General features: G+C 42.0%; 1 protein-coding gene across 1 annotated transcript; it reads right to left on the bottom strand.

The window, feature by feature from the left end:
- Positions 1 to 540: 540 nt before the first annotated feature.
- Ctr9 (CTR9 homolog, Paf1/RNA polymerase II complex component) lies at positions 541 to 26,759 on the bottom strand. Its single transcript, XM_005380285.2, has 25 exons — positions 26,304 to 26,759; positions 25,033 to 25,131; positions 22,862 to 23,101; positions 22,035 to 22,152; positions 21,492 to 21,581; positions 18,567 to 18,715; positions 17,762 to 17,869; positions 16,249 to 16,356; positions 15,886 to 16,122; positions 15,406 to 15,495; positions 15,166 to 15,294; positions 14,868 to 15,051; positions 11,516 to 11,604; positions 10,563 to 10,748; positions 10,387 to 10,474; positions 10,059 to 10,207; positions 8,347 to 8,463; positions 8,046 to 8,191; positions 6,947 to 7,018; positions 6,296 to 6,431; positions 6,002 to 6,145; positions 4,886 to 5,040; positions 3,818 to 3,914; positions 3,416 to 3,528; positions 541 to 1,627 (listed from the first exon to the last, which is right to left on the bottom strand). The coding sequence occupies exons 1-25, from the start codon at positions 26,346 to 26,348 to the stop codon at positions 1,174 to 1,176; spliced, it is 3,543 nt and encodes a 1,180-aa protein (XP_005380342.1). The 5' UTR covers positions 26,349 to 26,759; the 3' UTR covers positions 541 to 1,173.
- Positions 26,760 to 27,861: the final 1,102 nt, after the last annotated feature.

Here is a 27,861-nt window from a genome sequence, read left to right as displayed (position 1 = left end):
AGCCTCCACTTCCCAGGCTCCTGTCCTTCAGCAAACCTTTGCTTCTCGCTTCCTCCCACTGGGCGTTGGGCCATAGACTCCGTGTTGTCCCCCTACCCCTCATGGACCCAGCACCCTGCTTCCCACACCTCAGGGACAAGCTTTTCTTCACTAGGTTTTTAAGGATGGCAAGACATTTTCTCTCTGCATTCTGTGTCTTCTAGTGCATTTAATACTTGTTTGTTATTAATCATAATAAACTGTTACATAAAAACTTTACTTTTAAATTGTTAAAAATTCATATTAACTCCTTTTATCTTTACAAAACACTCTACGGATCCTTGAGGAAACCACCTTTGGCTTAATGCAGGTTCCCCCAAGTATTTGCTTTTTTGGGGCGGGTACCAGGAATCGAACTCAGGACCTTGGCGCTTGCCAAGCAGGCCCTTATGCCACTGGGGCTACATCCCGGGCCCAAATTTTTGCTTAATTTATTTATGCTAAACTGTCACATACAAATGTTATTGAACAACAAAAAGAACAGAATAGAACACAGAAAAATTGGCGAAAGGATTTTATTATGGGGCTTAGGGGCGTTTTTGCATCCTACTAACAGAAAAAGCATTTTTCACACCTTCTTCAACCTAACGAAGCATATACTTCTGGCTTCATCTGCATGGCTGTGACATTACACTGTGAAGAACACTTTCTTTTCCTATGTTCTTTGGTGCAATTATACAGTAGACACCTCTTACTCCAGGAAATAAAAATATTCCCAACCTAAACTCAAAAAACAACAAAGACATTAATACCAAGTTCCTACACCACTTAGTAAAAGATTGCAATAAAAATCAAAACAGTATGCTGCTTAACATACAAAGAAGGGACATCATGGTTTCAGTCAAACCTCTGTAGGAATGCTTTAGCATCTGGGTTTATTTTTACTGCGGTTTTCACATATGACAGGTGGAACTGTACCACAATGAACAGTCTCATTTGCACAGGAAATTCCAATATTGGACTCTAGCACGGGAAATGTCTCTCGGGCTTTAGTAATATACAAACAGATAGAAAAAAACTTGCTTTAAGAAAAATTTCACAATTGTTTGACTAAACATCTGAAACATTTTTATCACAGCTTTCATATATTAAAAAAATTTCCTCCAGAGATGAAGCTCCTTTACGAAATAAAACCTAGTCGCTATCATCTGACCCACGATCTGAGCCTCGATCTGAGCCCTCGTTGTTGGATCCCTCTGGTTCCGACTCATTTCCAGAGCCTTGGCCAGAACCTTCGTTGTCAGACGCTCGCTCCGATTCGCGATCGGACTCTGCGCTTGGGGAGGCCGGCCGAGAGTCGTTCTCCGAGGCTCCCGAGGGGCTTCTCCCCGACTGCGCGGACTCATTGTCGGACTGCTCGGAGCCCGAGGGCCTCCTCTTCCGGGTCGGCTGGTCGCTGTCGGAGTCCTCCTCCTCCTCCTCCTCCTCCTCATCGGACCGCGGTCTGCGGGTCCTCGGGGGACTGCCGGCCTCGCTGCCAGACTTGTTCTGGTTGTCATCGGAGTCGCTCTCCGAGGAGGAGGCGCGTCTCCTGGGCCGCTGCTCCTCCTCCTCGGAGTCGCTGTTGCCGTTGCCGCGCCTGGCGTGTCTGCAGGAGATCAGAGGTTAGACTCTCACTGCCGAAGGCAGCTCTAAACAACAAGGGGGCTCACTGCTCCACGGCCTGGCCTGGGCTGTGATTACACAGGTGCTGGGGGTGTGACAGCTGTGCTGTGTGCTACTCTACCCAAGTTTTTCACCATTAAATAAAAGATTAGAAAAGAATAAGGTACTTCAGCTACAAGTCAAAATACACACAAGGAGGACTTACAACTTGGGTCCTGTCGGCACTTTGCATCGGGATGAAGCATTTCTCAACTTCATACACAAAATTGTGGAAAGGGAGGGATATATTTGCTTACCTTTACAGATAAGGAGCCACCAAGGTAAAACCCAGAATCTCAAACGGCTTTCCGGACTGTGAAATCCCACAGCTGACAGGGGACACTTCCCTGTGCTGTGGCCAGCTCTACTCTCAGGCACTTGACAGGGGTGACGTCACTGTTTCTGTCTTGGGATTTGCTACTATGCTCGGCCCCCTCCACATGATGAGACTTGCTCAAGACAGGGAAGCGGGCTAAAGGGTCGTCCGCTTGTTCTTTCTGCCCCTGACTCTGCCCTCGTACTGAATACTGAAAGGAGTGGGAAGAGTGCTTCCGTGGGGCTGAGGGAGTTGTGGCTTCCTGGAAGCTCTGGGGGCCAGAAGATGCCCTTAAACCCCAGGGTAGCTGCTCCGGGCACACGTACTGCTCTGGCATCTTTCCTGAGTTTTGGTGGGATAACTCAGGAAAAGAATCCCCAGTCTGTGCCAGCGAGTCTCTTCAGAGCAAAAGGGAGCTGCAAATCTTTGTGATGGTTTTCTACAGATCTCCACCTTACGGGGCCAGTCCTGCAGCCATTGACCTCAGCCCCTTCTCTCACCTCTCACCAACCAGGGATCCCTTTTCTTTCTCTAAGACTCAACGCAATCAGCTTCTCTCACAAACACCATCCTGTTAACTTCTACCATCAACAACTGCAGACAAGGTCCCTAGAGCAATAAATGCAAAACTTCAGTGCTATCACTTCTCTCACCACAGTGTGGTTTTGGTTTGCTAGTCTCCACTGCCTCTAAAAAACAAAACAAACAAAACCCTCCTGGAGAATGTATGTGCCTATGTCTTTTTCTTCCTACTCACGGCACTATACACCTATTTCATGAATGGGCCTCCAAATGCAATGACGGCCACAGAGGAACATGGCGTACTACAGTACTCAGAGTTCTGGTCTAGGAATTCAAATGGGGCGCAGTGAGCTTGAGAGGCAAGGTTAGGCTGCGCGCTGAGGGAGAGTCAGGCGTGCGCTGAGGCAGTACAGGGTGAATCTTCTAACGAGCGGGCAGAAGGCAGTCACCACGGGCCAGCAAGGGAAGAAACAGCCACGGAATTGCCTGTCTACAAAGCCAGGGTCAGGCCACTCACAATACAGATAGTCAACACTCGGGCAGCAAGTGACACTTTTCACTTAGGAAGCTGTCACTTAGGAAATTTCAACTAAGATGCTTGAAGAAATGGGATTTGAAATACGTTTTTTGAGGGAAAACTACGTAGTTGGACAAAATGACGGGGTTGGAACAAGGTAACTGCTCAGGTTTCTCCCAGCTATGTAATTCAATTCCAAGAAGCTGGCGGGAAAGTATTAGGGCACAGTGACCACTCCTCATTACTTTCAAGTGTCTGTTTCCCTTCCTATGAAAACGAAGAGAAAGTATATTCTCCCTAGAGCAGACAGGCTGATCAGCAATCACTTTGGGTTTACCCACATCATTAGGAGAATTTAGCAAGGGAAAAATTCTTACCCTTCATCAGCAATTTTCAGTTTATCCTCATCTGAAGAATCATCACTTGATGATATTATGGCTTTGGATTTTATTTTTCCCTTCATTGAAGGAGGCAGTCGTTCTGGCTTGGGCTAAAGAGAGAACATCAGACTTAATGGGTCAGGGCTGGGGATGTGGCTCAGTGGTACCAGGCTTGCTCAGCGTGCGCAAGGCCCTGAGTTCAATCCCCAGTAGCACAAAAAAACAAAACCCAAAAAAACCCATAAATCAAAATTTAAAAGATCAGTCAAGACTCTTAGATGAATTAGGACATCTTATAAACTGGGTGTGCATTATAGATGTAATCACACAGCCCCTCATAAACTATGAAATCAAGCTGCAGGGAAAATATGGATTCCAAAAAAACTATTATAAACTTACAGCCTTCTTCTTCTCTGTTTTTGGTAGACGGCGCTTCTTCGGCTTGGGGCCATTTTCTGCTTCATCATCATCAGATCCTTCTTCTCCCTTCGGAGGTCTTAAACAATAAATGCCAAGAGTCTGTCAAGAGCCACTCATACCTATAAAGTCTGAGACTACTTTGCCATCAATACTTTTCCCCTTCTGTACGGTGCTGACCTGAGCCACAGTGGACAATCCTGTGACATGTGTCTCAGGGTTTATAAAGGCCACGGACTGAGGCAAGGTCTGTGACTCAAGTCATTACAGAGCCCCCTCATCCACCTATGTCTGGATTTTGCATTGGTGGAGTGGGAGTTGAGAAAAGATCCATGCTCCAGAACCCACCTCTTTCCCCTCTTCTTCCTGCTACTAATTCTAGCCTGCTGCTACTGTCTGCATCGCAGCTCCAATTATACCTGTTTGTGTCTGAATAAATCCACCAGGTTCTTTCCCACATATAGTTGGCCAAGGGTTGGGAAGGGCAGGTCTGGGTAAGACAGATGAATGGAAATTTCTGGACAGGAAAGCACCAAGAGGGAGGGGACAGGACAACTTGTAGGGCACCTCCACACGAGGGAGGGGCCAGGCGCCCTCCATCTTACAGATGACACCAGGTGGTTTTAAGGGCACTTTCACCCACATTCACATTTCATGACCGGCAAAACCACGAGGCGGGCATCACCACTGCCATTTCTACTAGAGGAGGCAGGCTCAGGGACTTTGCCAGGTCTGCACACGCACAGTGAGCGTGGGCATCATCCAGGTCTCCTTCTAAAAGTCACACACATTTTCCAAAAAATATTACAATTTTAGACACAAGCAAGGCAGAGGTGATGAACGTGTGGCTCTTAGAAGGAGAGCTGTGGAGGTGTGGGGATTTTTGTGATGGGGTTTATCTCAGGATTACAGTGAGGCGTGGGGGCACAAAAGGCCTCACTGGGAAGATCACGGGGATCCTGAGTCGCCATGAAGTCTACACACAGATGCAGAAGGTGAAAGGTCTTCTGAGTGTTTCATAAGGTCACCACAACAATCACATGGTATTACCTTCTCCTCTTCTTCTTCCTTCTCTCGCCACCCTCCTCATCTTCCCCTTCTGGTTCACTGCCACTGCCCTTTCTCCTCTTCTTCTTCTTAGATATTGGTAGGTCGTCATCAGTGTCATCGTTGACAAATTCATCAAATTCACCTTTCTTGGAGCGCTAAAATGCAAACAAGATCGCAGTGAGCTATTCCCAGGCTGGTGTAGCACAGTGGGCCACTAAGGGGCGGAAGGGGCCATACAGTATTCCACCCGTCATTTACAAGCGAAGGATGTCTCAGCAAGTCACTCGAAAGGGCTTGGTAGGCCCATATTTCAGAGATTTCTAAAGGGAAGAATGTCTCAACGAGTTAAAAATTGGCTATGTAAAATCATCAACTACTTAAGAGGTCACTACGATGTAAAGGGCACTTAGCTAACCTTGGAATGCAATTTCAAACTCATTCAATTTAGGGTGAGGTTATGTCCTGATAAGGCACACTGCACCGTTAAAAATGAATTTAAGTACACTCAAACTACCAAACATTGAACAGCACCACAGACCACTGCAGAGTATCATGTGTTCACCCTCCTTATCATGTGGCTGGACTGGGAGCTCTAGTTCTTGGTTGCCGCCCATCATATAAAAGAACATCATGCTTATAACCCAACCCAGGAAAAGATAAAAATCAGAGTACGGTTGCTGAATGTGTATCATTTTTGCACTATTGTGAAGTCAAAAAATTGTAAGCTGAACCATCGTTACGTGAGGGGCTCACTGGATTGATACAAGTCAGTGGTACAGCACTTGCCTAGCGTGTGTGAGGCCCTGGGTGTGAGTCCCACCACACACAGTCAGAGACGACCTGTCATCCGCACTGGATACCGTTACATGATTCCATATTGGAATTAGTAAAGGAGGAAGTCAGAGTAAAGAACGAGTCAGGGGGCTGGGGATTTAGCTCAGCGGCAAAAGCGCCTGCCTGGCAAGCGCAAGGTCGTGAGTTCGGTTCCCGGTACCGGAGAAAAACCAAAAAAAAAAAAAAAAAAAAAAGAACGAGTCAATCTAACCAACTATCTTCACTTCTGAAGCCACAAGACATAGGCCAGTGTCATCAGTGATCGCAGTAATCGTATCTTACCCGCCCACCTCCACCTCTTTTCTTCTCTTTCGTCGCCTCAGTCTCCCCAGTAAACATAAGAATGTTTTTGGTCTTTTCCACATACTGGGCTCGCTGTTCCAACAGTTTCTTTTGCTCTTCCTTTTCTCTGAGGCGTTTCTCTTCCTACGAAGAAAAAAAGCAGGAAAAGAAATGTGCTTACGATGAAAACACTGGTGGCTATATTCCTAAGCAGAGGACTTTTTTCCTCTCATACACACAGTATATGCAGACACAGAATTCCTGAATTGGAATACAACTGGATACAGCAGGTACCTGTTCTTTCAGAAGTTTCTGCCTTAATAGCTCCTTTTCTTGCTCTTGTTTGGCCCGCAACTCGCGCTCTTCTTCGTCCTGCTTGCGCGCCCGGGCCACGTGGTACTGGGCCTGGCTCAGTAAGTCGGAGCACTGCCTAGAACGTTTCAGATTTAGAGAAACATGAACACATGTAGGTAGTTTGTTCCAAATCTCAGAGGATCTGTTTTCCTTACACATGTTTAAAAATTCTGAAGCAAGATGACTAGATGATATCTATGTGAAGTCTTCATTAGCAAAATTAACTGAGTTTATCACAAGCCAATACTACTGACTATGCTGTTTCTACACTGTACATGTCCTCTCAAAGCACAGCTACAAAGATTTCCAACATTATCTTCACATAGGACTCAAGGACTGGGCGAGCACGCCTTGATTCCGATGACAAAGCTGACATCAGTGAAAGAGCAAAGTATTTTATTTGTACCAAATCGATTTTGCTGAATTCCCTGAAAGGATAAAGCCTTAGTATAGCGAGTCCCTGAAAAGAGTGTGTGAAACACCCACCCCTAGAGGGCCGGGAGCCCCTGCTCACTGCTGCAACACTCCCAGGCCACTCCAGTACCACCACCTCCCCTAAAGTCACCCTCCAGGAAGAGTACCATTCACTACCTGGCTTCCGTAGCAGCAAGGGCCAAGTCAAATCTCATTTTATCTCCCACTTTACTCAAGTAACTGAAGGATCTGAAGGGAATGAAAAAATAAAATATTTAATAAAAAATTCTAATGACACAAAGCCCTTCAGATTTTTAATTGGTTCTGTAAGAATAGTTTTTAAAAAAGAATAGTTTGAGAAAAGTTCACATATTTACCGACTTATTTGAATATATTTAATGCATAAAGGACTATATCTCAATAGGGAAATCATATATGCAACTCATGTCAGAAAAGACTCACCAGTAAACCACTCAGTATGTTTAATAAAACATGCGTTTATCAAGAAAGGCAAATACAGATTTAATATTATCAGTAAATTCATAAAAAAATTGAGCACTGACATTTAATTTTACTAAGTATGTCATCCATGGAGGTTGAGGGGCTTAGTCCATGAAAACATAATTTACCATACAAGGCAAGAAATGTTAACGAGAATGTAAATATGGCTGGACAAACCGGAAGAAATGTAGGCTTTAATTTCATGACACACTGAATCACCAAACACAAACTATAGGGGTTAAATAAACTTTGAACTTAGCTGAGGGAATCTATTAAGTAATATTTAAGAGGTTAAGATCTTAATCCCAGCTCAATGAAAATCAATACATCCCGTATGAAGACATACTGGTATAAAATGTAAAACCAACATAAATGAGTCTAAAAAATTTTACATGTGTAAAACTGCTAGATCCTGCTGTCATGAGATTAATGAAAAGCTGAGGCAAGCTAGCCAGCAAGTTCTACCCGTCAGGCTGCATAATTCAAATCTGGAGGGATCCTGGTATGGCACCACCTGGTGGCAACTGTCTTCTTTGGCTTCTGGGCTAGAATTCTATTGTGCTAGAATGATGCTAATGATTTTTTTTGCTTTTGTTTTTTTTAAATTGTGGTACCCGGGGATTGAACCCAAGGCCTCACACAGGCTATGCAAGCGCCACGGAGGCACACCTCCAGCTTCTAATAGTTACTTTTGGGGATAGTGCTCTTCAGCACCTTTTAAGACAAGTTTTAAAGAAACAAATCACTTCAGAGGTTGTTTCTACAAAATCTTTACCTGTGTGCAAGCTCCAGTTCTTTCACAGCATTAAGGACTTCCTTCAGATTACTTTTTTCATCTTTTAGGACAGAGGTAGCTAATCTTTGCAAGACCAAGGCCACGTTAAACATAAGAACTGTATCATTGGGTGCCACATGTCTGGCCTGAAAGCAAAACACAAAGCATGTACTTCACATGATCTAATCATATGGAAAGGATTTTACTGAGTGCTAGCAGGCATGTAAACATCCACACAAAATAATTAAGAATACAAAGCAGGACAGGGCTGGAAGGAAAAACAGCAAGTTCTCCCTATTACCTTCAGCAAAGTCTGCTTGCATTCCTGTAATTTGCCACACTTGAAGAGGGCCCGGGCCAAATAGAGCACAACTTCAGTATTTTGGTGCTTATAGAACTTTCTGAGGCAGTTTTCATACTACAAAGAAAGAAAAAGTTAACTATAAATATAACAGCAATCACAAGATCTTTTCACTGTGTAGCAAAATTTTAAGCAACTTTACAGCTCTTGAAACCACAGTCCACTCTTTGAATGGCTGGTTTCAGAGAATTTGGGAAATGACATTCATCAGGACACATTTTCACCACACAAAAATTTGATCAAAGAAAAACCAGATACTTGAAATGCTTTTTTTTCTCCCATGTGAAATGTGTACTAACACAAAAACCCCCTTTATGTGTTTTTTCTCCCATTCTGCTGATGCAACCCAAGACCTCGTGCATGCTAAGCAAGCACTCCACCACTAAGCTACACCCCCTGCTCTGGAAGCCCTTTCCATGTCTTTAGCTATACTACTATCTTTTTTTAGCTATACTATCTTGCATGCATTTATTGACCACTTATTGGAAGTCATACTTTTGGATGCTTCCAGTTAGATTCCTTAATACTTTTCTTTAGGATTTATGGAACCTACTGGCATGAGCCTAAGAAGTCTTACTGTTAGTTCTGTCTGTTAGCATGTTGGTTAAAACCAACACACAAACACTGATGTTCATTTTGACATAAATATGGCACCTTTTGAGCATAGAATACATCCTGTCATAGCTGACAAAGTAATTTTATGGAAAATGGTTAGTTTTCGCCTAAATATCCTTATCGATCAATCTGCATTTATAAAAGGTAGTATTGTCACTGTATAAATCAGGAAGGCTTTTCTCAAAAAACACAACCTCTAAGGCTATCATATGTAATCTGGTTTCTGGAGTCCCTCTGACGAGTGGACAATGGCCTAGTCTTTTTAGAAAAAAGGTAAACCACTCCCTGAAGCCTGGATTGCTCTTTTCTTCTACCTCTTCAAGAAGCTTGTTTTTTCTGACCATACTATAACCCAGAGCCAGAAAACCTCCTTAATAGTCATTATGATATAAAAAGGAGGAGTATGGTTTTGATTTCAAGTTCAACCACTCAACAAATATGAGAAGCACAACAAAAATTCAACAGGAAAACTTATCCTATGGAGTTTTTTCTTTTGAAAAACAGATAATTTCAGCTGAGTATAGTGGTGGGTACTTGTAGGCTCAGGTACTTGAAAGACTGAGATGGGAAGATCTCTTTATCCCATAGTTTTGAGACCTGCCTGGGCAACAGAAAGACCTCATCTCGAAAGAAAATAAAGTCATTTAACCTTTCTGAAACTTTGTATGGTTTTGGAAACTGAACAAACAAATATTAAATCCTACTATTTACTGCGTACAAATACGTTCAGCATGTTAGTGTCAAGTACTTTTCATACTGAATCCTCTCAAAATTCTTTGACATTAAGGTACAATTATCTCTACTTATAGATAGGCAAACTGAGTCGAAGAGGATGTTTTTTGTCCATGGCATGCAATTAGTGGAAGAACCAGGATTCATATCTGTTTGGACTTCAAAGTCTGATCTTATCATTACATAGTTATCTGCTTATGAAGCAGGAGATGGCACACAGCTCCGCAACAGGGCTAGAATGGTTGAGAAAACATCTATTCATTAACAAATGTGATATTAAAGTATCTTGAAAGGCAAGACATTACCATCTGAACAGCGCTGATATACTGCTTTTGTTCCACATAGATGTGCGCTAAGTTCAACCACACATCGCTGATATCCGCTGTTGCTTCCCTTACTTGGGCAAATACATCACGAGCTTCACGGAAATATCCTTTGTGGGCCAAAACAGCTCCTAAAGAACAGAAAGACTCACATTTAAGAATGTTTTAACCACAGCCAGAAAAACAACTGAACATCCAATTTTAAAATAATTACATTGGTTAAATTTGCAGAAAAAGTCTCATTTACAAGCACTGCTCTAGAAGTACTAATTTCACAAGTCATTACAGACACCAAGTCACCCATAATCACCTATGCCATTAGCAGCATAAAGATTCTTCGCGTCGTTTCTGAGAACTTGTTTGTAGATGGCCAGAGCACGATCTTGATGACGCTTTTCCTATAAAAAGAAGTACACGCTGTTAAAAAAAAAACGCAAAGAAGAGTGCAGACTGTCTGCTCTGTTTAAAAATACAAAAGAGAATTACCTTCTCTCGGTCTCGAGTGGGCTGATGCAAAGTCTGCAGCCACACGTTGCCCAGGGCTAGCATGGAGTAGGTGTCACTCTGCGTGGACGGCTGCTTCAGTATCCTCTCAAACTTCTTCTGGCCGGGACCCCACTCTTGTTTGGCCAAGTGAAGATTACCAATCAAAGACCAAGCGTCTGGATGATCCTGAAACACACACACGAAAAATCAAAACCTGCAATTTAGACTGAGGGAGATCAATCCTCCTCCCCCGACGCTGATAGCTGAAGACGTTTTACAAGCCACATTACAACAGTGACTTTCCAGCTGACAGTCAAGACCCCTTCATGAGTTGCAAAATCAATTTAGTGTGGAGCTATCAGCATACAAACTGCCAACAGAATAGAATAAAGTAAAAAATATCAGGGCACTCTTCAGCAAAACCAAGTAACGACGTGCAACATTTTTTCTTTCAGTTGTTTGTATATACACATGTCAGTGTATGTCTGCTAGCCTACAGCACAGAATCTTTTCACTGTGGGCCACGATCAGAAAGTTTAGATGATCCACATGGTTCTATCCAACATGCAAAGATACTACACAATGCCACAAATTATTCTAATTCTCAGAGGGTACTAACTAAATCTTAAGTGAAGTAAACTTGAGAGGGTATCCGTGCATGCACCAGGTCATATGTTGAAGTGTGGGTGAAAGGACAGGATGAGGGAAAAGAAACGAGGGAAATATAAGAGACTGTATGAAAATACGGTTCCTACTATTACATGGTTAATAATGCAAGCTACTATACTCTTTAATATTTTAGTAAGTAAATGAAAAATAAATCAACCAAGCATCAAACAACAGAGAGATGCCAATGTTATTAGAAACATGATAGCTGTTAAAAGGAAAAACTGAATGGGGGTAAAAAAAAATGAAAATAATTATTTTTAAGCCTAAGAGTCAATATTACCAACCTGATTAATCTGAAGAGCTTCCTTAAACCAATCTGAAGCCTCATAAAAGTTTCCTTTATCTCTGGCCATGGCTCCTAGCCGCAAATAACCTGAAAACACATTGAAAAGTTTTTAATCTAATGGAGCATTACTCGGCCATAAAGAAGAATGAAGTTTTGTCATCTGTAGGAAAATGAATGGAACTGGAGATCATCACATTATGCAAAATACTGCATGTTGTCCACAACATGTGGACTCTCAAAAGATGACAGAAGACCATTAGACAAGTGCAAGGAAATAAGGGGAAGGGGAAGGGGAGTATAGACATGATCAAAATATATTATAGACATTGAAACCCAGTATTTTGTAAAACCAACAGGTACGAGTAATAAAAATTATGTTTTTATGTTCAAATTATTAGCTATAATGGATATTTATTTATTTATCTATTGAGAAAGTCTAACTATGCAACCTAGGTTGGCCTTGACCTTGTGAACGTCCTACCCCTGCTTCCAAAGTACTGGGATTACCAAGATATACTACCACGCTTGATGGAGACCACTATGAAGCAGCCCTGAGCAGGACTTAAAGTAACCAGTTAGCTTTTCATGTCTACTTGTGAATCTGGGGCTGGGGATATAGCTCAGTGGCACAGCACCTGTCTGGCAAGCATGAGGTCCTGAATTTGAATCCTGATTCCAAAAAATAAAAAATAAAAAAATACTTGTGAATCTGTCTAAGGCCTAGGGCACTTGTCTGGAAGTGGGTGACGGACTCATAGTAAGTGAACCTCTATGAGTTACTAATCCATACTAAAATCTGTAATAGTGGATGAAGCCAGAAAGCCTAAAAGGGTAAGACAAGATCACAGCCAAGGACACCTAGATCTGATCTGAACTAGATAAAGACTGTAGCCTCAGGCATCTCACTCCTGGGTGGATTAACTTAATACCTTACTTGGAGAACTCCTTGGGTAATTCCACCTTTCTTGAGTACTCCCCTCCCTTCTTCTGATAACCAAATAAACACAGACCACTCAGAGAAGATCTTGGTCTTAGTGAGTCTCAAATTCTGTGAGAGGGCTTTGATCCTCTTGGGGCCCTGAAATCATTTCCCTCTTTTTATTTAGCCTTCGCCATACACATGTTCGGGAGATTGCAGACCTGATCAACCCGCAGTGACCAAGGGATATTATTAACCCAATACACACTTAGCTTGGATCATAATTTTTAATCATACTTTTAAAATAACTGTGCCTTTTTAATACATCCATGTAACGAAGAGAGAAGCCTCATGGATGAATAAACATCAAACATCAATTTAACAAGTAAAAAGTAATTTTATCACATTAAGTCTTGTGTTTGAAATCTAGGATTCATCTGTTCCATTCCATTTCTTATGCCAGCACCCTGCTCCAGGTTCCTGTCTCAAGCTAAGTTACTTAAAAGGCTTGGACAAGTCTATTTCCAATTTCTCTCTAAAAGATACTACTGTCAGCTACTTTTCCTTGAAAAGCTACTTGTCGCTAGGGATATAGCTCAGCAGCACAGCACCTGGCTGGCAGGTGCCAGGTCATGAGTTTGGTTTTGTTTTTTTTTTTGGTTGGGTTTTCTTATGCAGTTCAGGCTGGCCTTGAGCTCACTTTGTAGCCCAGGCTGGTCTCGAACTTGCAGTGATCCTCCTGCCTCAGCCTCCCGAGTGCTGGGATTACAGGCGTGAGCCACCATGCCCAGCTCCAGGTCATGAGTTTGATTCCCTGTACCAAAAAAAAAAAAAGCTACTTGTCATAAGACAAAAGAGTGAAAGCATAGAATGCTAGGACCCATTAGTTAGGAGAGTGAGGATCTAACCACTGCCCTTCCTCTTAAATAACAATATAGTATCCCACAAGTGTAACACAATAGGACTGTCCCATGCTACCTGGTGGAACAGTTGTGCACGTACCAGGAGTGGTTCTCACCAGCAGGAATGTAACACATTTAAATCAGAGCTGCCCAGCAGTGAGGCATATGAATTTGGCCCCATCATGCTTGAGGGGTCTATGCCTTCTCCAGGAGGTGCAGACAGTACCAAACCCTAGATAGACTGGTGTGTCCTGGATACATATTTTTTCAATACCTGTATCTACCTGTATATGTATCAGTAATACATTTATAAATTAGACACACAAGATTAACAATACCTAACAGTAAAATAGAACAATTACAATATACTGTAATGAAAGCTGTGCAGCCTTAGCACATGATTCTTTTGTTTCCTTTCACCTTTTCACTCTTTTTTTTCTTTTTTGGTACTGCGAATCAAACTCAGGAACTTGCAGTTGCCAGGCAGGAGCCTATGCCACTGAGCTATATCCCCGGCCCTCACCTTGTCACTTTAAACAAGGCATGTCATGGCTTTTCATTAGTGTATCTGTATTGCTAGCATCATTACTTTTGTACTTTGGGACTATTTTTAAGTACAATAAAGGTTACTTGAACACAAATAAGGGGATACTTAGGCATCATGGCACATGCCTGTAACCCCAGCACTTGGGAGGCCGATGCAGGAGGATTTTCTATGAGTTCAAAACCAGCCTGGGACACATAGTGAGTTCAAGGCCAGCCTAACTACACAATGAGACCCTGTCTCAAAAAAAAAAAAAAAAAGAAAATCAAAAAGAACACTGTGATACCCAAGAGTTGCTCTGATAACAGAAATGATTTCTAAGCTACTAATACATGAGCAGTAGACACAGTGTCAATACACTGGAAATAGGGGTGAGTCACAACCTGGGATGACCTGAGTGAGACTTCATCAACCTATTTAGAAAGGTGTGCAATTTACAATTTACCAATTTTTTTTTTCTGGAATTTTCCATTTAATATTTTGGGACCATGGTTCAGTGTGAGAAAATGAAAACTGTGGAGAATGAAACCACGGATAAGGAGGTACTGCTGTATGGTACACAAATTCAAAACTTCCCTAGGCTGCAAAAACTCAAACTAGGACATTTGAGCAATAATAGTTTGAAGAAAAACCATTTCTCTTAGTATTATAAACACTATAAAAATGTTTACATGCAATCCAAAGGAGTTCCAAAGGAACATCCATTATCAAATATGCCACAGAGTGGTTAAAAGCTTAATAAAGACAGCTGAACCACTGAACATGCCTATATGGTCCAAGTGGTTTTTGTTACTTCCTGTATTTTCTAGCACAAATATAAGCGAACCTGCATGTTTTCAGGCCCTATGTCTGCTTCAAAGAAAAAGGGAAATCAGAATCTTCAAGGTTTTTACTACTGGCTCTGAAGTTTTTTTCCCAACTGAGTTTTTGCCACTATTGTGGGAATCTAGGAATTTATTGTGTAAGAAAAGTTTAAAATTCTTACAGTCTACATAATTGGGATGTTCTCGTAAGATGTTCTTGTACAGTTTTTCCGCTTCGTGGAATTCACACATGGCCTCGTACAGCCTGGCTAAATTGTACGAGGTAGTAACAGAAATGGCGTTATAGTAATGTTCATCATGCTCAGCCTCTGCCTTTGCACGATCCAATGATGCCAAAAAATATTTCTATGAAGAAGAAAAGAAAATATCATAGTTAAAAGACTTAATTGGTACACCTAAACAAAAGCATGCATTCAACTTGATCAAGCATAAAAGAGGGGAAGATTTCCAATTTCCTACCTTTGCCTCCCCTAGGTTTCCAAGTCTAAAATGGAGGGCACCAACATTATTCAGGATCTCAGGGGGGACATCGGCTTGCACTTTCTCCTGAAGGATTCGTGTTGCTGTTCCATAGGCTGAAAGGGCACCCTGTATTTTTATGGAGGACAGAGCAAGGCATATGAGAAAGTAAGAGAGAAATACTACACCAGGCTTATAAAACACACACTATACAGGAGACAAAAAGCATGACTATATTACCTGTATATCGGTCTGTTCTAAGATCTGTGCCAGTTCAATCCAAGCCTCAACATCATCAGGGTACTGTTCTGTGACCTTCTTCAAATGGCCCTTTGGATAAAAGAAATCATTAAACTAATGTTGCAAAGTAAAGAAAAAAAACCATGGCTATCTTTTTTTTTTCTGTCGTCTTTTTGAGACAGGGTTTTAGTATGCAGTTCAGACTGGCCTTAAACTCACTTTGTAGCCCAGACTGGCCTTGAACTCGCAGCAATCCTCCTGCCTCCGTCTACCGAGTGCTGGGATTACAGGTGTGCACCTCCATGCCTGGCCTACAGGCGGCTATCTTAACCTGCTTACCACGCCAACTGTTTGCTATCTAGACCAGAACAAGCTCAGCTAACAAAACTGCTTCTATCACAGCTCCACCGGCGCTAACGGGAAACGGGCACTGACAGGTGTGGGACAGCAGAAAGTAGGTAAGATTTTTGAAAAAGGTACCTTGGCAATATCTCTTTTTTCTTGATCTTCTGATGCAGCATACAGAGAGCCGAGAATTTTCATCGTTTCATAATTGTTAGGATAAGCTTTCAAAACTTTCTCAAAGCACTGAGATGCATTTTCTTTGTCACCTCTATAAATATACATTTGTCCCAAACCAAAAAATGGGAGCACAAAAGAGGATGAGGCAAACTGTGTGGCCTGATAGTAGTACTGGAAAGCTTGGTCGTAATCTTCCTAAAATAGGAAAATAAAACAAGATCAGTATGTCTATGAGTGCTAACAAGACCAGAAAAGCGGTAAATAAAAGGAAATTATAACAATGATAAATAAAAAGGAAAGACTGTTGGAAGATCATCTGACCTGAACATGGAACGACCGCGCCAGCTGGTAGCAGCTTTCGGCTTGCATGGCCTCTACTTCGGTGTTGTGGAAGGCATGGAGAGCCAGGTGCTGGACTTTACTGTAGTCCTGCAGAACAACCATGAGGTCAACTGAGTGATCCCTATGGTCACCGTGGATAGCTGCTTTATAAACAGCAACACTTGCTTTACCTGTAAATACATTTTCATCTTCCCCCCAAAGAGCTGCCCTCTAGTACTCCAACAGGAATAACCTGTAGCTTAATCAATAATTCCTTATGAAAATGGAGTGTGCTTCTATAGCCAGAGAGTATAAAGTACTGTGGTTAGTAGCTGTGTGGCTTTAAACTATGAACTCTGCCTCAATTCATTCACTCATAAAATGAGGAGATTGCTTATTCTAGAGCACTGCTGTGAAGAGTACAGAACTCCTGGGATGCACTTTTAACAGTTCTTATCCTTTAGCAGGCACTGCATACATACTAGCGACAACAACATTGTACCTCTTATTAATAAGATGGATATATTTTTGTGAACTTTTACCGAAGTTGCTGTTTAACTAAAGTTCTTAGTACAATTTAGTATCTGGTTTCATTACGGCAGATTAAACTTTCATGTGTATTATATAAAAACTTTGTCAACAAAATCTTGTACTTAATATTTTAAGGAATCGAGCCGGGAGTGGTGGCACACACCTGTAATCCCAGCACTCAGGAGGCTGAGGCAGGAAGCCTCATTGCAAGTTCAAGGCCAGCCTGGGCTACACAGTGAGCTCAAGGCCAGCCTGAACTGCAGAGTAAGACCCTGTCTCAGAAAGACAAAAAAAAAAAAAAAAAATTTTTTTAAGGAATCGAAAATAGTATTGCTTCTCCAGAATTAGTGGCAATTTTTAAAATGTACCATAATCAACACGAAAAAACAACAACAAAAAATTGCCAAAGATTCCTTGTTGGCTACACAAGTACATCCAGGTTCCACTCACCAGCGCCTCATTACCTGGAACCAGCGTGCTGCCTGTCACACTGGACACTATGCTCTACTGAACCAAACTGCTCAGATTACTTCACAGACCTGGGCCTCCCTTTCCAACTCGCCAGTGACTGCCTTCTAAATCAGGCGTCAGAGTGTTCCACTGTGGTGAAGAGCCTGCTTAACTACAGCATCATTTCCTCATTTCTCCACCGTAAGTGGGCACAGACCTTTACTTTTACATTTACTTTTGCTTTCATCTTTGTGTTTTCTATGAAACTGAACTGGCTGAGTGCAGAAACCATGCCTTCTTCATCTCCAAATGCTTACTGCAGCACTGGGCACGGTACAAAGGCTCAAAGAATATTACATGAATGAATGAACAAACAGACCCACACCAGGGTAACTAACACAAACACTAACTGAAAAAAACCAACATTTCCAAAGTATTGACTATATTCAGGAAAACAAAAATCAAGATTTAAGAATAAATGGCAAAAAAAAAAAAAAAGAGAGACAGAAAAAGAACAAATGGTTTCCACTACCTTTTTGAAGAAAAAGTGATTTGCCAAGTGGTTCAATACCATCGGGTTACTGGGATCAATAGTATATGCTCTGGAAAGAAGCTGGACACCATTTTTGATGGAATCGGCCTAAAAGAAAGCAATGCAAGAGAGTAGAATGAAAAGATTATTAACACTTTTGTAAAGTTTTCTTTATAATCCGAAGAAATAAAAATTTTGTTTTTTTTTTTTGTCTTTTTGAGACAGGGTCTCACTATACAGTTCAGGCTGGCCTTGAGCTCACTTTGTAGCCCAGGCTGGTCTCGAACTTGCAACGATCCTCCTGCCTCAGCTTCCCAAGTGCTGGGATTTTAGGCGTGCACCCCCACACCGAGCAAAGAAATAAAATCATATATAACTCTAAGCTCAGACATCAGCACAGTGCCTTAGTTAATTTCACCAAGGATAAAAAATTTCAAGTAACAAGCCACCAAACTGTTAGAGAATTCCTTTTCTTTTGGTATGGGAACTTGAACACAGGACCTCACACTTGCAAGGCAGGCACTGTGCTGCTGAGCTATATCCCCAGCCCAATGCAGTATTTTTTTGTTTGTGTGCTTTGGTTTTTTGAGATGGTCTTCTTATGCAGTTTAGGATGGGCTTGAACTTAGTATGTAGCCCAGGCTGGCAACAAATTCATGGCTATCCTCCTGCCTCAGCCTCCTGAGTGCTGTCATTGTGCCTGGACAACTCGCACATTAAGACAGACAGAAAGGTGTAAAACATATACACACAGCTATAGACTTTATAAATCAGTCAGAAAGTAAATATCTTTTCCCTCACATACCTCTTTATTGTTGAGTTCCAAGACAGCCAGTCCAACCAATGCTCCTACACATTTGGAATTAAGTTCCAGGGCTCTGCTGAATGCTAGACGAGCTTTCTCTAGCTTGTTAAGCTTCACAAAGCAATGGCCCATTCCTAAACGAACTTCAGCTAAAAAACAAAAATCAATCAGTCAAACTGGGGCATTTTTAGGGTTTGGTTACAAAAATGCTTAAATATTCTCCCTGCATGAGTTAGCCTCAGCATAACAACACTATACAATCTCTTGGCCTACCAAAAGCTTGGTTTCATTAGTGGTTAGAGCATACCATTTTTCACCTCGCTTCCCTCCAATGGGTAGCTTTCCCACCATAGAAAAGAACACCGCTAACACTGGTATTTTTCTTGTAGTCCAACACCCCTGCTACATTATACCCTCTCTACTGTACCCAGCTCAATTTCTAATTTTTGAAAAGCGTACTTAAACAGAGGGGAAAATTTCTATGAAGACCTTGGATATTGTGCCTGATGACACCCACATGCTTTCACTTCAGAACGATGCATGCTCCTCATCTCAAGGCCTTGTGAGAACACAAAGGGCCAACCTCTCCCCTGATCACTGGATCCTTTCTCTTTTTTTGTTGTTGTTTTTTTTTTTGTTTTTCTCCGGTACTGGGAACCGAACTCATGACCTTGTGCTTGCCAGGCAGGCGCTTTTGCCACTGAGCTAAATCCCCAGCCCCTGGATCCTTTCTCATCTATTTGAGAACACTGCTCTAGAAAACCTCCACTATTTTTCCTGCATCCTAAAATCTTTCCTCCCTACTGGATCATTCGTTTTTTTTTTTTTGTCTTTTTGAGACAGGGTCTCCCTATGCAGTTCAGGCTGGCCTTGAGCTCACTGTGTAGCCCAGGCTGGTCTCGAACTCACAATGATCCTCCTGCCTCAGCCTCCTGAGTGCTGGGATTACAGGCGTGCACCACCATGCCCAGCTAATGGATCATTCTTATCCATTTATAATTCTCCTATCTTATAAAAATCCTTTCTTGGTGCCATTTCCCTTTCCAGTTGCCAATCCATTCCTGATCTTCCTTTGATAGCAAAACTCCTTGACAGATCTAATACTTGTTGCTTTATTCCTTTCCTTTTGCATTCTCTTGAACTTACTCCATTGAGGGGCTCACTCTCACCATTTGAGTAAAATGGCTTTCACCAAGGGTACTTATGATTTGTACACTGATGAATCCAACGGATCAATCACTCAGTCCCTATTTTACTTGGCGTAACAACAGAATGTGACAGTCACCTGCTTCTTCTAGGAACATTTTTATTTTGGCTTCAGGGACACTGCAGGTACCCTGGTTTCCTCCCCCACCTCCGGAGGTTCCTTCCTGGTTCCTTTGCTGATTCATCCTCATTTTCCTAAACTCTAAATACAACAGTGCTCTAGGGCGCCATGCCCGAAGAGCTTTCGGTCTACACTCACTGCACTGGCGTCTTCATGCAGTTGCACGGACCTTACACTATCTGTATGCTGATGATTTCCAAATTCACAGCTTCAGCCCAGATCTCTCACATGGACTCCGGCACAAAGGTCTGGCCTCTGTACTTGTTTACTCTAAAAGCGTCTTGAACTTTTCTTATCTAAAACTAGATCCTCTTAAGCTGTTTTTCCGAAGACAGTAAAATGTAATGCCACACTTCCAGTGGCTTATGCAAGGGGTTATCTTTGACTCTTGCTCTCTTTGTCTCACACATCACATCTCTTCTATCAGCTCTTCCTTCAAAATATATTTAGAATCCGAGCATTTGTACCTTCTCCATTACTCCCGCCCTCGTGTGAGCCACAGTCAGCTGTGACCAGGATGACTGAGATGGCCTCTCCCCACTCTTTTTCTGGGCCTGCCCTCTTCTCCTACATCTCATTCTAGTTGCAACTCAGAGGCTCAAATGATCCTTTTAAATGTAAGTCTGATCCAGGGATTCTTCTGCCCAAACCCTTCCAATGGCTTCTATCTGCTGGAGTAAAACATGAAGTCCTTGTAATAATCTAGGATACTCTACATGATTACTACCAGGTTGTACCTTTGACCTCATTTCTTAGTACTTTCTCCTGTGCCCCATTCCAGATACACTGACTCCCCACTATCTTCAAACTTGCTAGGCACAAGCTTTTTTTCTTCAGTATTCAGGGTCTCAAGTACATTAGGCAAGAACTCTGCCACTGAGCTACAACCCCAGCCTGTTTAAATTTTATTTTGAAGCAGAGTCATACTTAAGTTGTCCAGGCTATCTTGAAACTTGGGCTTCTCCTGCCTCAGCTTTCTCAGCCACTGGGATTACAGGTTTGCACCGCCATGCCCAGTCAGGCAACTCTTTCCTCAGGGTCTTTGTACTTCCTATGCTGTCTCTCCCTGGAAATGTTATTCTCCCATATATCTGCGCGGCTCTCAGTGTTTTAGATGTTTACACAAATGCTGTTACCTTGGATGAGTTTCCTTGGCCACTCTTTCTAAGCAAGTCCTAGTGCTTCCTTTTTTTGCTCTATTCTTATTCTTAGCCATTGCCAATTAGCTTACATAGTACATTTTTCTTTTTCATTTAATTTTCTCTACTGGAAACTGAATTATAGGGAAGTAGGGTCTTTTTTCTCTTTGATTCATTCCTGTATTCCCAGTATTAGAACAGGCCTGGCACATAATTGGAACTCAACAAAAATCAGCTAAATTAATGGCATTTTGGAAAAAACCGTAACATACGGGGGGAAAGATTATAATATGATCTACAATCCAACTTTTAAATCAAATACAACACTTAAGGAAAAAATAATCTTGATTCTGTCATTTCAGTATGCCAACATTATCTTTTCATAGGCCACTGCCAATTTTTCAATAGTTTAAGTTGGATCATACATAGCTTAGAACTAAAATAAAGTTTTTCTCTTACCTGGACATCCTGGGTTTGTACGCAATGCTTTTTTATAGTAAGCAAGAGCTCCTCTGTAATCCTTCTTGTTGAAGGAAATACAAGCTTTACCTGTAAAGATTTAAAAAAACAAACATGCACTGTCTGATTAAAGAACACAGATCTACCATGCTTTACAGTTTACATTGACTTTCCTAAATTAAAGACATTAAAGAAATACTTGCAAAGAATGAACATGATTTCATATTTGAGCAAGACATACTGATTTATGCCTAAAAACACTTTATATTACATATTATAAAATAACAGCTGAAACAGCTTGTAGTTGACTAAGTAGAGGATGTTTAAGGAATCTTTGGAAGCAAATAATAAATTATTTTTAACTGGTATACGTTTATTTCTGTAGTTTCAACAATAATCTGCTACAGGTAGCTTCATATTTAATAAGATAACAAATGCTCTTCTTTGCAGTTCAGCTGTTAGTAAGGCACTATTACAAAGAGACAGAGTCTGAACATATGCGGAAAAGCTAGATTCCCAAGATGATTGCCACAGATCGCTCACCAAGAAGGGCTGGAATATTATTTGGAGACTGGTTGAGTACAAAATGAAACTGTGCGTCAGCTTGATCCATTTTGTCACCTTCAAGGAGGCAGAAGCAGGCTCTTCCCAGCAAATGGTTCTGTAAAGTAATGCATCATCTTAGGCTTTACTATACTAAGGACTAACCACGATTTACCAGGAATGTGTAAAATTAAAATGAAAACCACACAGAAAGGAGGTAGAACAGAATTAAAATCTCTATCAAGTATAATGTAAGTTTCAAATAAGCAATTCTTAATTACAAAATGAAAAATTATCCTAAAACACAAATTTTCTGTGCCAGTAACAATGATAAAAAGTAAAGTGCAAAGTCCTTAAAATATATGTGAAAGGGGATAGGGGCTGGGGATTTAGCTCTGCGGCACAGTGCCTGGCTGGCAAGCGCGAGGCCGTGAGTCCGATTCCTGGTACCAGAGAAAAACAAAAAAATGTGAAAGTCACCTGGAAATGTTGGAATTATTGATTCAATATGTGGGTAAGCTTTACATACTTACTTCAACAGTACTAGGACTGAAGGAATTCCAATTTTAATGAGGGAGCCTTTATTTCAACTGTATCAATGACACGTATTAATTTTACAAATTAATGGCATTCACTGATATTTCCATGTATGCACACATTAGGTATGATCACATCCATCAGCCCCTCTTTAACTCTCAATTCCTTCTCCATGCCCCAATATTATTTTAAGAAAAATTCTTTCAAAAAAATCTGCTATCATGCACATTTTACTTTCATGTGGTATTTCCCCCCGTTTCATAAATTGAAAGAAATCTGATTTATTTTACCTGGTCATACATAATAATTTTATCAGCCATTGTATACAACAAGGTTGCCTGTGTAATAAGATCCTTCTTATTGTCCTTATTCTTTTCTTTCCGAGCCTGTTGTACATAGTAGGCTGCCAATGTATCCAAGCAAGTCATCTGGTCTTTCTCATGGTCTCTATAATCCAAATTGCCATCTATACGTGCTGCTTCCAACAACTTTACAAACTCTTCTGTTTTTCCTTGCTTGTAGTATTCCAGCTATGAGGTAAAAGATCAAATTAGAATCACTGAAGCACATGTCCATATAAAAACCTATATACAAATGTTTATAGCAGCTCTATTTGTAACAGCAAAACACTGAAAGCAATGCAAATCGTGATTAACAAGCAAATGGTGATTACCAGCAAATAAACTGGTATATCCATACAAGAGGCAATCTGCAATAAGAAAAAGTGAACTCCTGATACATGCTAGAACTACAGAAATCTCACTTATGCTGAAAGAAGTCAGACCAAAAAAAAAGCACATATTGTGTGATTTCATTTATATAAAACTCTAGAAGATGCACGCCAATCTTCAGCAACCAAAAGACCAGTGGTCGCTTGCAGCTGAAGGTTAGCTGGGGGAGGGTGGATTAGGGCGATATTCATTAACCTTGAACGTGGCGAAGGTTCCAAAGGTGCATATCAGAATATATTAAATGTGCACTTCAAATATGTGCAGTTTATTATAGGTCAATTACACTTTAATAAAGCTGTTAAGAAAATCTGAATCACTTGAAATGTTTCTAATCTGCTTCTTATCTAGCAACAGTTGATTTCAAACTAAAATGTTCAAATATGCATTGCCTGAGAAAGAAAGCAGTATGGATTGGGTCTAAATCTACCAAAAATTATCTGTGACTTCGGGCCTGCTGGATACCCTCCCTGGGTACCTGTTTTTAAATATAAAAGGAATATCCATCATTTACTAACCACCTCTTTTGAGATCACATACTATGCCAAGAGCTTCAAATACATTTTCTCTAATCTGTAAAACTATGAGTGGGTCTTAATATCCTCATATTTTAGAAGAAGCAGGCTCAGAATTTAGACCATATACTGAAGGTCATACAAGCAGCTGGCAGCTAAACTGAGACTTGAATGAAGGCTTCTCTAATCCCAAAGACACTCTGTCCCTGTAACAACCTATATTCCACAGTGTCTCATCACTTCATTCTATAGCAGGTGCCGTGCTAACCCTCCAATATTCAAGTTTTGGGCAAGTGCTGTTAAGGCATACATACTGAAAAAAAAACCCTCAAGCTACCTTCTGGTTTACAAAAATGTGTGACACGGATCAATAGCTTGGTTTCTATGGAATGGGAGAATTTGGCACTTCTAGTTAATAAAAGTATTTCTCTGTATATCCACATCAAATAAAAGAAGTTTCTGCAGTTGGCTTGAGTACTAGATGCAAGCCCAGTTCCAAACCTACTTCTCTGACCCTTCAAGATAATATTAGGAACCTCTTATGCATCTTAATATAAAAGCAACTTATGACACACCTGCTTAGCAATGATTATTATATTACCTGTTCACAGACACAAGAAACACAGTGCTAGGAAACATGGTACATGGTAAAAGGTACAAAATTCTAGGCTTTCTGGTTGGGTTTTCCTGGGAACTTGTGGTAATAGTCATGTTATGGAGGGGGTTAAATAAGACATAAATACACAAGCCTGAAATAAACTTTATCCAGAAAGGCTTTTTTTTTTCCCCCTAAAAAGGCTTTTGTGGGTTAGCCTGGAACCTAATCACCTTTAGAGTATTTCAGGGGAAGTATTTTACAGTTACAGAAAACAGTGTTAAGTAGCAGTGTTTATACTGTAGCACGCTGTTTCTTCTTACAGCGTATTTACACAGTACATAAGCCAGTCTTCACTGGATCATCACTACAGAATCCAAAACTCAATACAGAGTACTGTTTAATGTAAATGAATGTTGCCTTTACTAATATACACTAATTTACTAGTGGAGTAGTGCATCAATTAGGCAACTGCCCTCATTGTTCCAAAACAATATAATTAAGATCCATAAAAATAGTCTAATTTTTATCATATACCCAAACTGGCTATTACTATATTGGAAAACATAAACCACATATTTTCCCAGTCAACACATAAACACATTTGCTATATGAATACTGACCGCCAAAGCAATCCATATGTGCAGTTGCGTATGTTCCTGCTTCAGAATACTAATAACTTCATCTCCCTCCGGTAACTGATCGAAATCAAGTTCAATGACCTAAAACACAAAATTTAGGTTTTATCTCTTTTTTTCTTATTAAATTCACATTTTTTCTTTGCTGCTTTTTCTTGAATATACAACAACATGCATATACTTTCAAAAAGGTTGACGTAATACATGTTAATATTTAGGAAATATTCGACAGATTATATGGTGATATTAAAGCAAAAGCATACAGAAGCAAACAATTCCTGCTGGCTGTCCCGGCACTATCAGAACTACAAAATAAATGCTCTGCTCACTGAAAGGTGACAGAACAAAACTCTCCTTAACCTATAACCCAAGTAAAATGCTGAAAACACCCTGGAGACTCTGATGCCATAGTTCTGACACCTTGAGAAACGCGAGCCTAGAGGCCATGCAGAGGCGAATACCACTCTACACATAAATCACGGAGGCAGCATTTGTGTGACACAGATACTGCTGAATGCGGGCACAAAAATAATAATAGGGAAAATGTTCTGGAATAAGGCAGAGGTCATAGAGTTGTGTGACTACACAACCTGGCAAACATACAGAGACTACTGAGTTTTATAAATGAATTATATCTCAGCACTGTATCTCGGACAAACAAGAAGCAAACAGCATGAAATATTCAAGAGGAATGAACATCCAAGCTGAGCCCCTTATTCACACAAACCATAGGGAGAGCGCGTCAATTCTACCAGCACACCGCAGTTGCTAAGTCTTGGGCGCGCTACCCCGCTGGTGGAGCGTTGTGTTGCCAGAGTGCAGCAAGACAGCCTGGCGGAAGGGGCGAGCCCTCGCATATTCCCGGGGACAGATACCAAGTTTGGGCGCCAGGGAGACCACGGTGACAGCAGCGCCCACCTCTCCCACCCGCAAGGTGCTTCACAGTTTATCGGGCAAGCTCACGCTCCAGCGCTCGCCAATTAGGACAAGAACAAGGTACTGTCAAAAACGAGCAGGCTGGCGCGGAACTTGTAAGAACTCCAGCGGAGCGGCCCCGGCTGCAGGGACGCGGGGTTCCCAGCCCGGGGGTAGGGGCGCGCGGGCTGGAAGGAGGCGATCTGGGCTCGGACCCGGGGTTTCGATCTGGGATTCCGCGGGACAAGGGTGCGCCCGCATCGGAAACGAAGTCAGGGGGTCGGGAGCGGGACAGTCGTTCCAGATCACGGCCCCCAGCCCCTCCAAACCCCGACACCTACCTCGTCAGTGTCCCGGAGGGGAATCTCGATGGAGCCCCGCGACATGATAAGATCCGAAGGCGAGCGGGCGTGTCGCCCCGCCGTTCAGCAACTGGAAGTCCTCGGTTCTGGCTTGTCCGCGGGCAAGCGACGGCTCGGGATCGGGTCGTGACTGCCGCCCCGCGGCGCCGCCGAAGCTCGGGCTTCTCCTTCCCGTCAGACGCTCAAACAACGAGCAGCGGACGGCGACCGGCCACTTCCGGAGGCCCCGCCCCCTGCCCCGGAAGCAATGCCCGCCAAAGAGCGCGTCCGACGCGGCTCCCTCTGTGGCTCTAGCGTGTCCTTCTTCGCTCCTGGGCTGTCGGCTTGTCCGCTTCAGGTGGCCCGAGAACTCGAGGAACCTCCGGGAACCTGCGCCCTTGGAGTAGCCCGGAGCCAGCTCTTTATTTAAGCAAGGCTCGGAAGGCGGGACCGCTACGCCCTTCTGTGGGCGGGGCCTCTGGCCACGTAGCCTCTGTGGGCGGGGCCTGGCAGCCTCAATCTCCAGCTCGCTGGATCGCCGGATAACACGGTTCGTTTATCCGCGCCAGGTGGTTGAGTGATCCTCAGGCAGCTTTTCTGTGCGGGTCATACCGGTGATACCTCTGTGGCCACTTGAAATAGACATGTTACGATTAATTCTGTAGTTATGGTGATAATTTTTTTTTATGGTTTCTTGAAGCATGAGATTTCTTAGATTTGTGACTTTAATAAAATTGTTGAAGAGTTTGTTCAAACCAGTAATCGAGGTTTGATTAAATTATATAATTCGATTAAATGATTGTGGAATTGGATTGAATTAGGTTGTGATCAGAGTTTTGACTACATCAAAGAATCTCCTTGAATAAACTTTTTGCTGTTTTTGAGACAGGGTCTGGGTATATAGTTCAGTCCTCCTGCCTCAGCCTCCCAAATGCTGCCTCCATGGCCCTGCTGACCTTGAGTAAACTTGTGAACAGCGTCGATTTTACTTCCCAAGTGTTTTCCAAGTGCACCCCCTTTCTTCATCTCCACTAGCTCCATGTGTCCATCACTCACCTGGATTACCACAGTCGCTTTCTCTTTCACAGAGTATTCCATTTACTCTGGCCCCAAGCTCCAACCAGGCTTCGGCCATGTTACACTCTTATGTTTAATACTTCCCGATTTGATTTTGGTTTTGGAGGGGAATTTTTTTTTTTTTTTTTTTTTGGTCTCACTATACAGTTCAGGCTGGCCTGGAGCTCACTTTGTAGCCCAAACTGGTCTCGAACTCGAAACAATCCTCCTGCCTCAGCCTCCCGAGTGCTGGGATTATAGCCATGCGCCACCATGCCCTTCAGGTGATTTTGTTTTTCCTCCCATTCATTATGTAACTATTCCAGCGTTCCTTGTCCAATATAAATACAATGCTAGGAAGTTTTTTAGTAACTACGTTATAAACTACATTATAACAAGTAGAAAGCAGATGAAATTAAAAGTTTTTTAGTAGCTACATTATAAAAAGAAAGCAGATGAAATTAACTTTAGTAGTGCATTTTATTTAACCCAATATGTCCAA

This window comes from Chinchilla lanigera, unplaced genomic scaffold (genome assembly GCF_000276665.1).
Source record: "Chinchilla lanigera isolate Chin_1 unplaced genomic scaffold, ChiLan1.0 scaffold00013, whole genome shotgun sequence".
NCBI lineage: Eukaryota > Metazoa > Chordata > Mammalia > Rodentia > Chinchillidae > Chinchilla > Chinchilla lanigera.
Note: the sequence above shows the minus strand (reverse complement) of the source record. Positions and strands in the feature narration are given on the sequence as shown.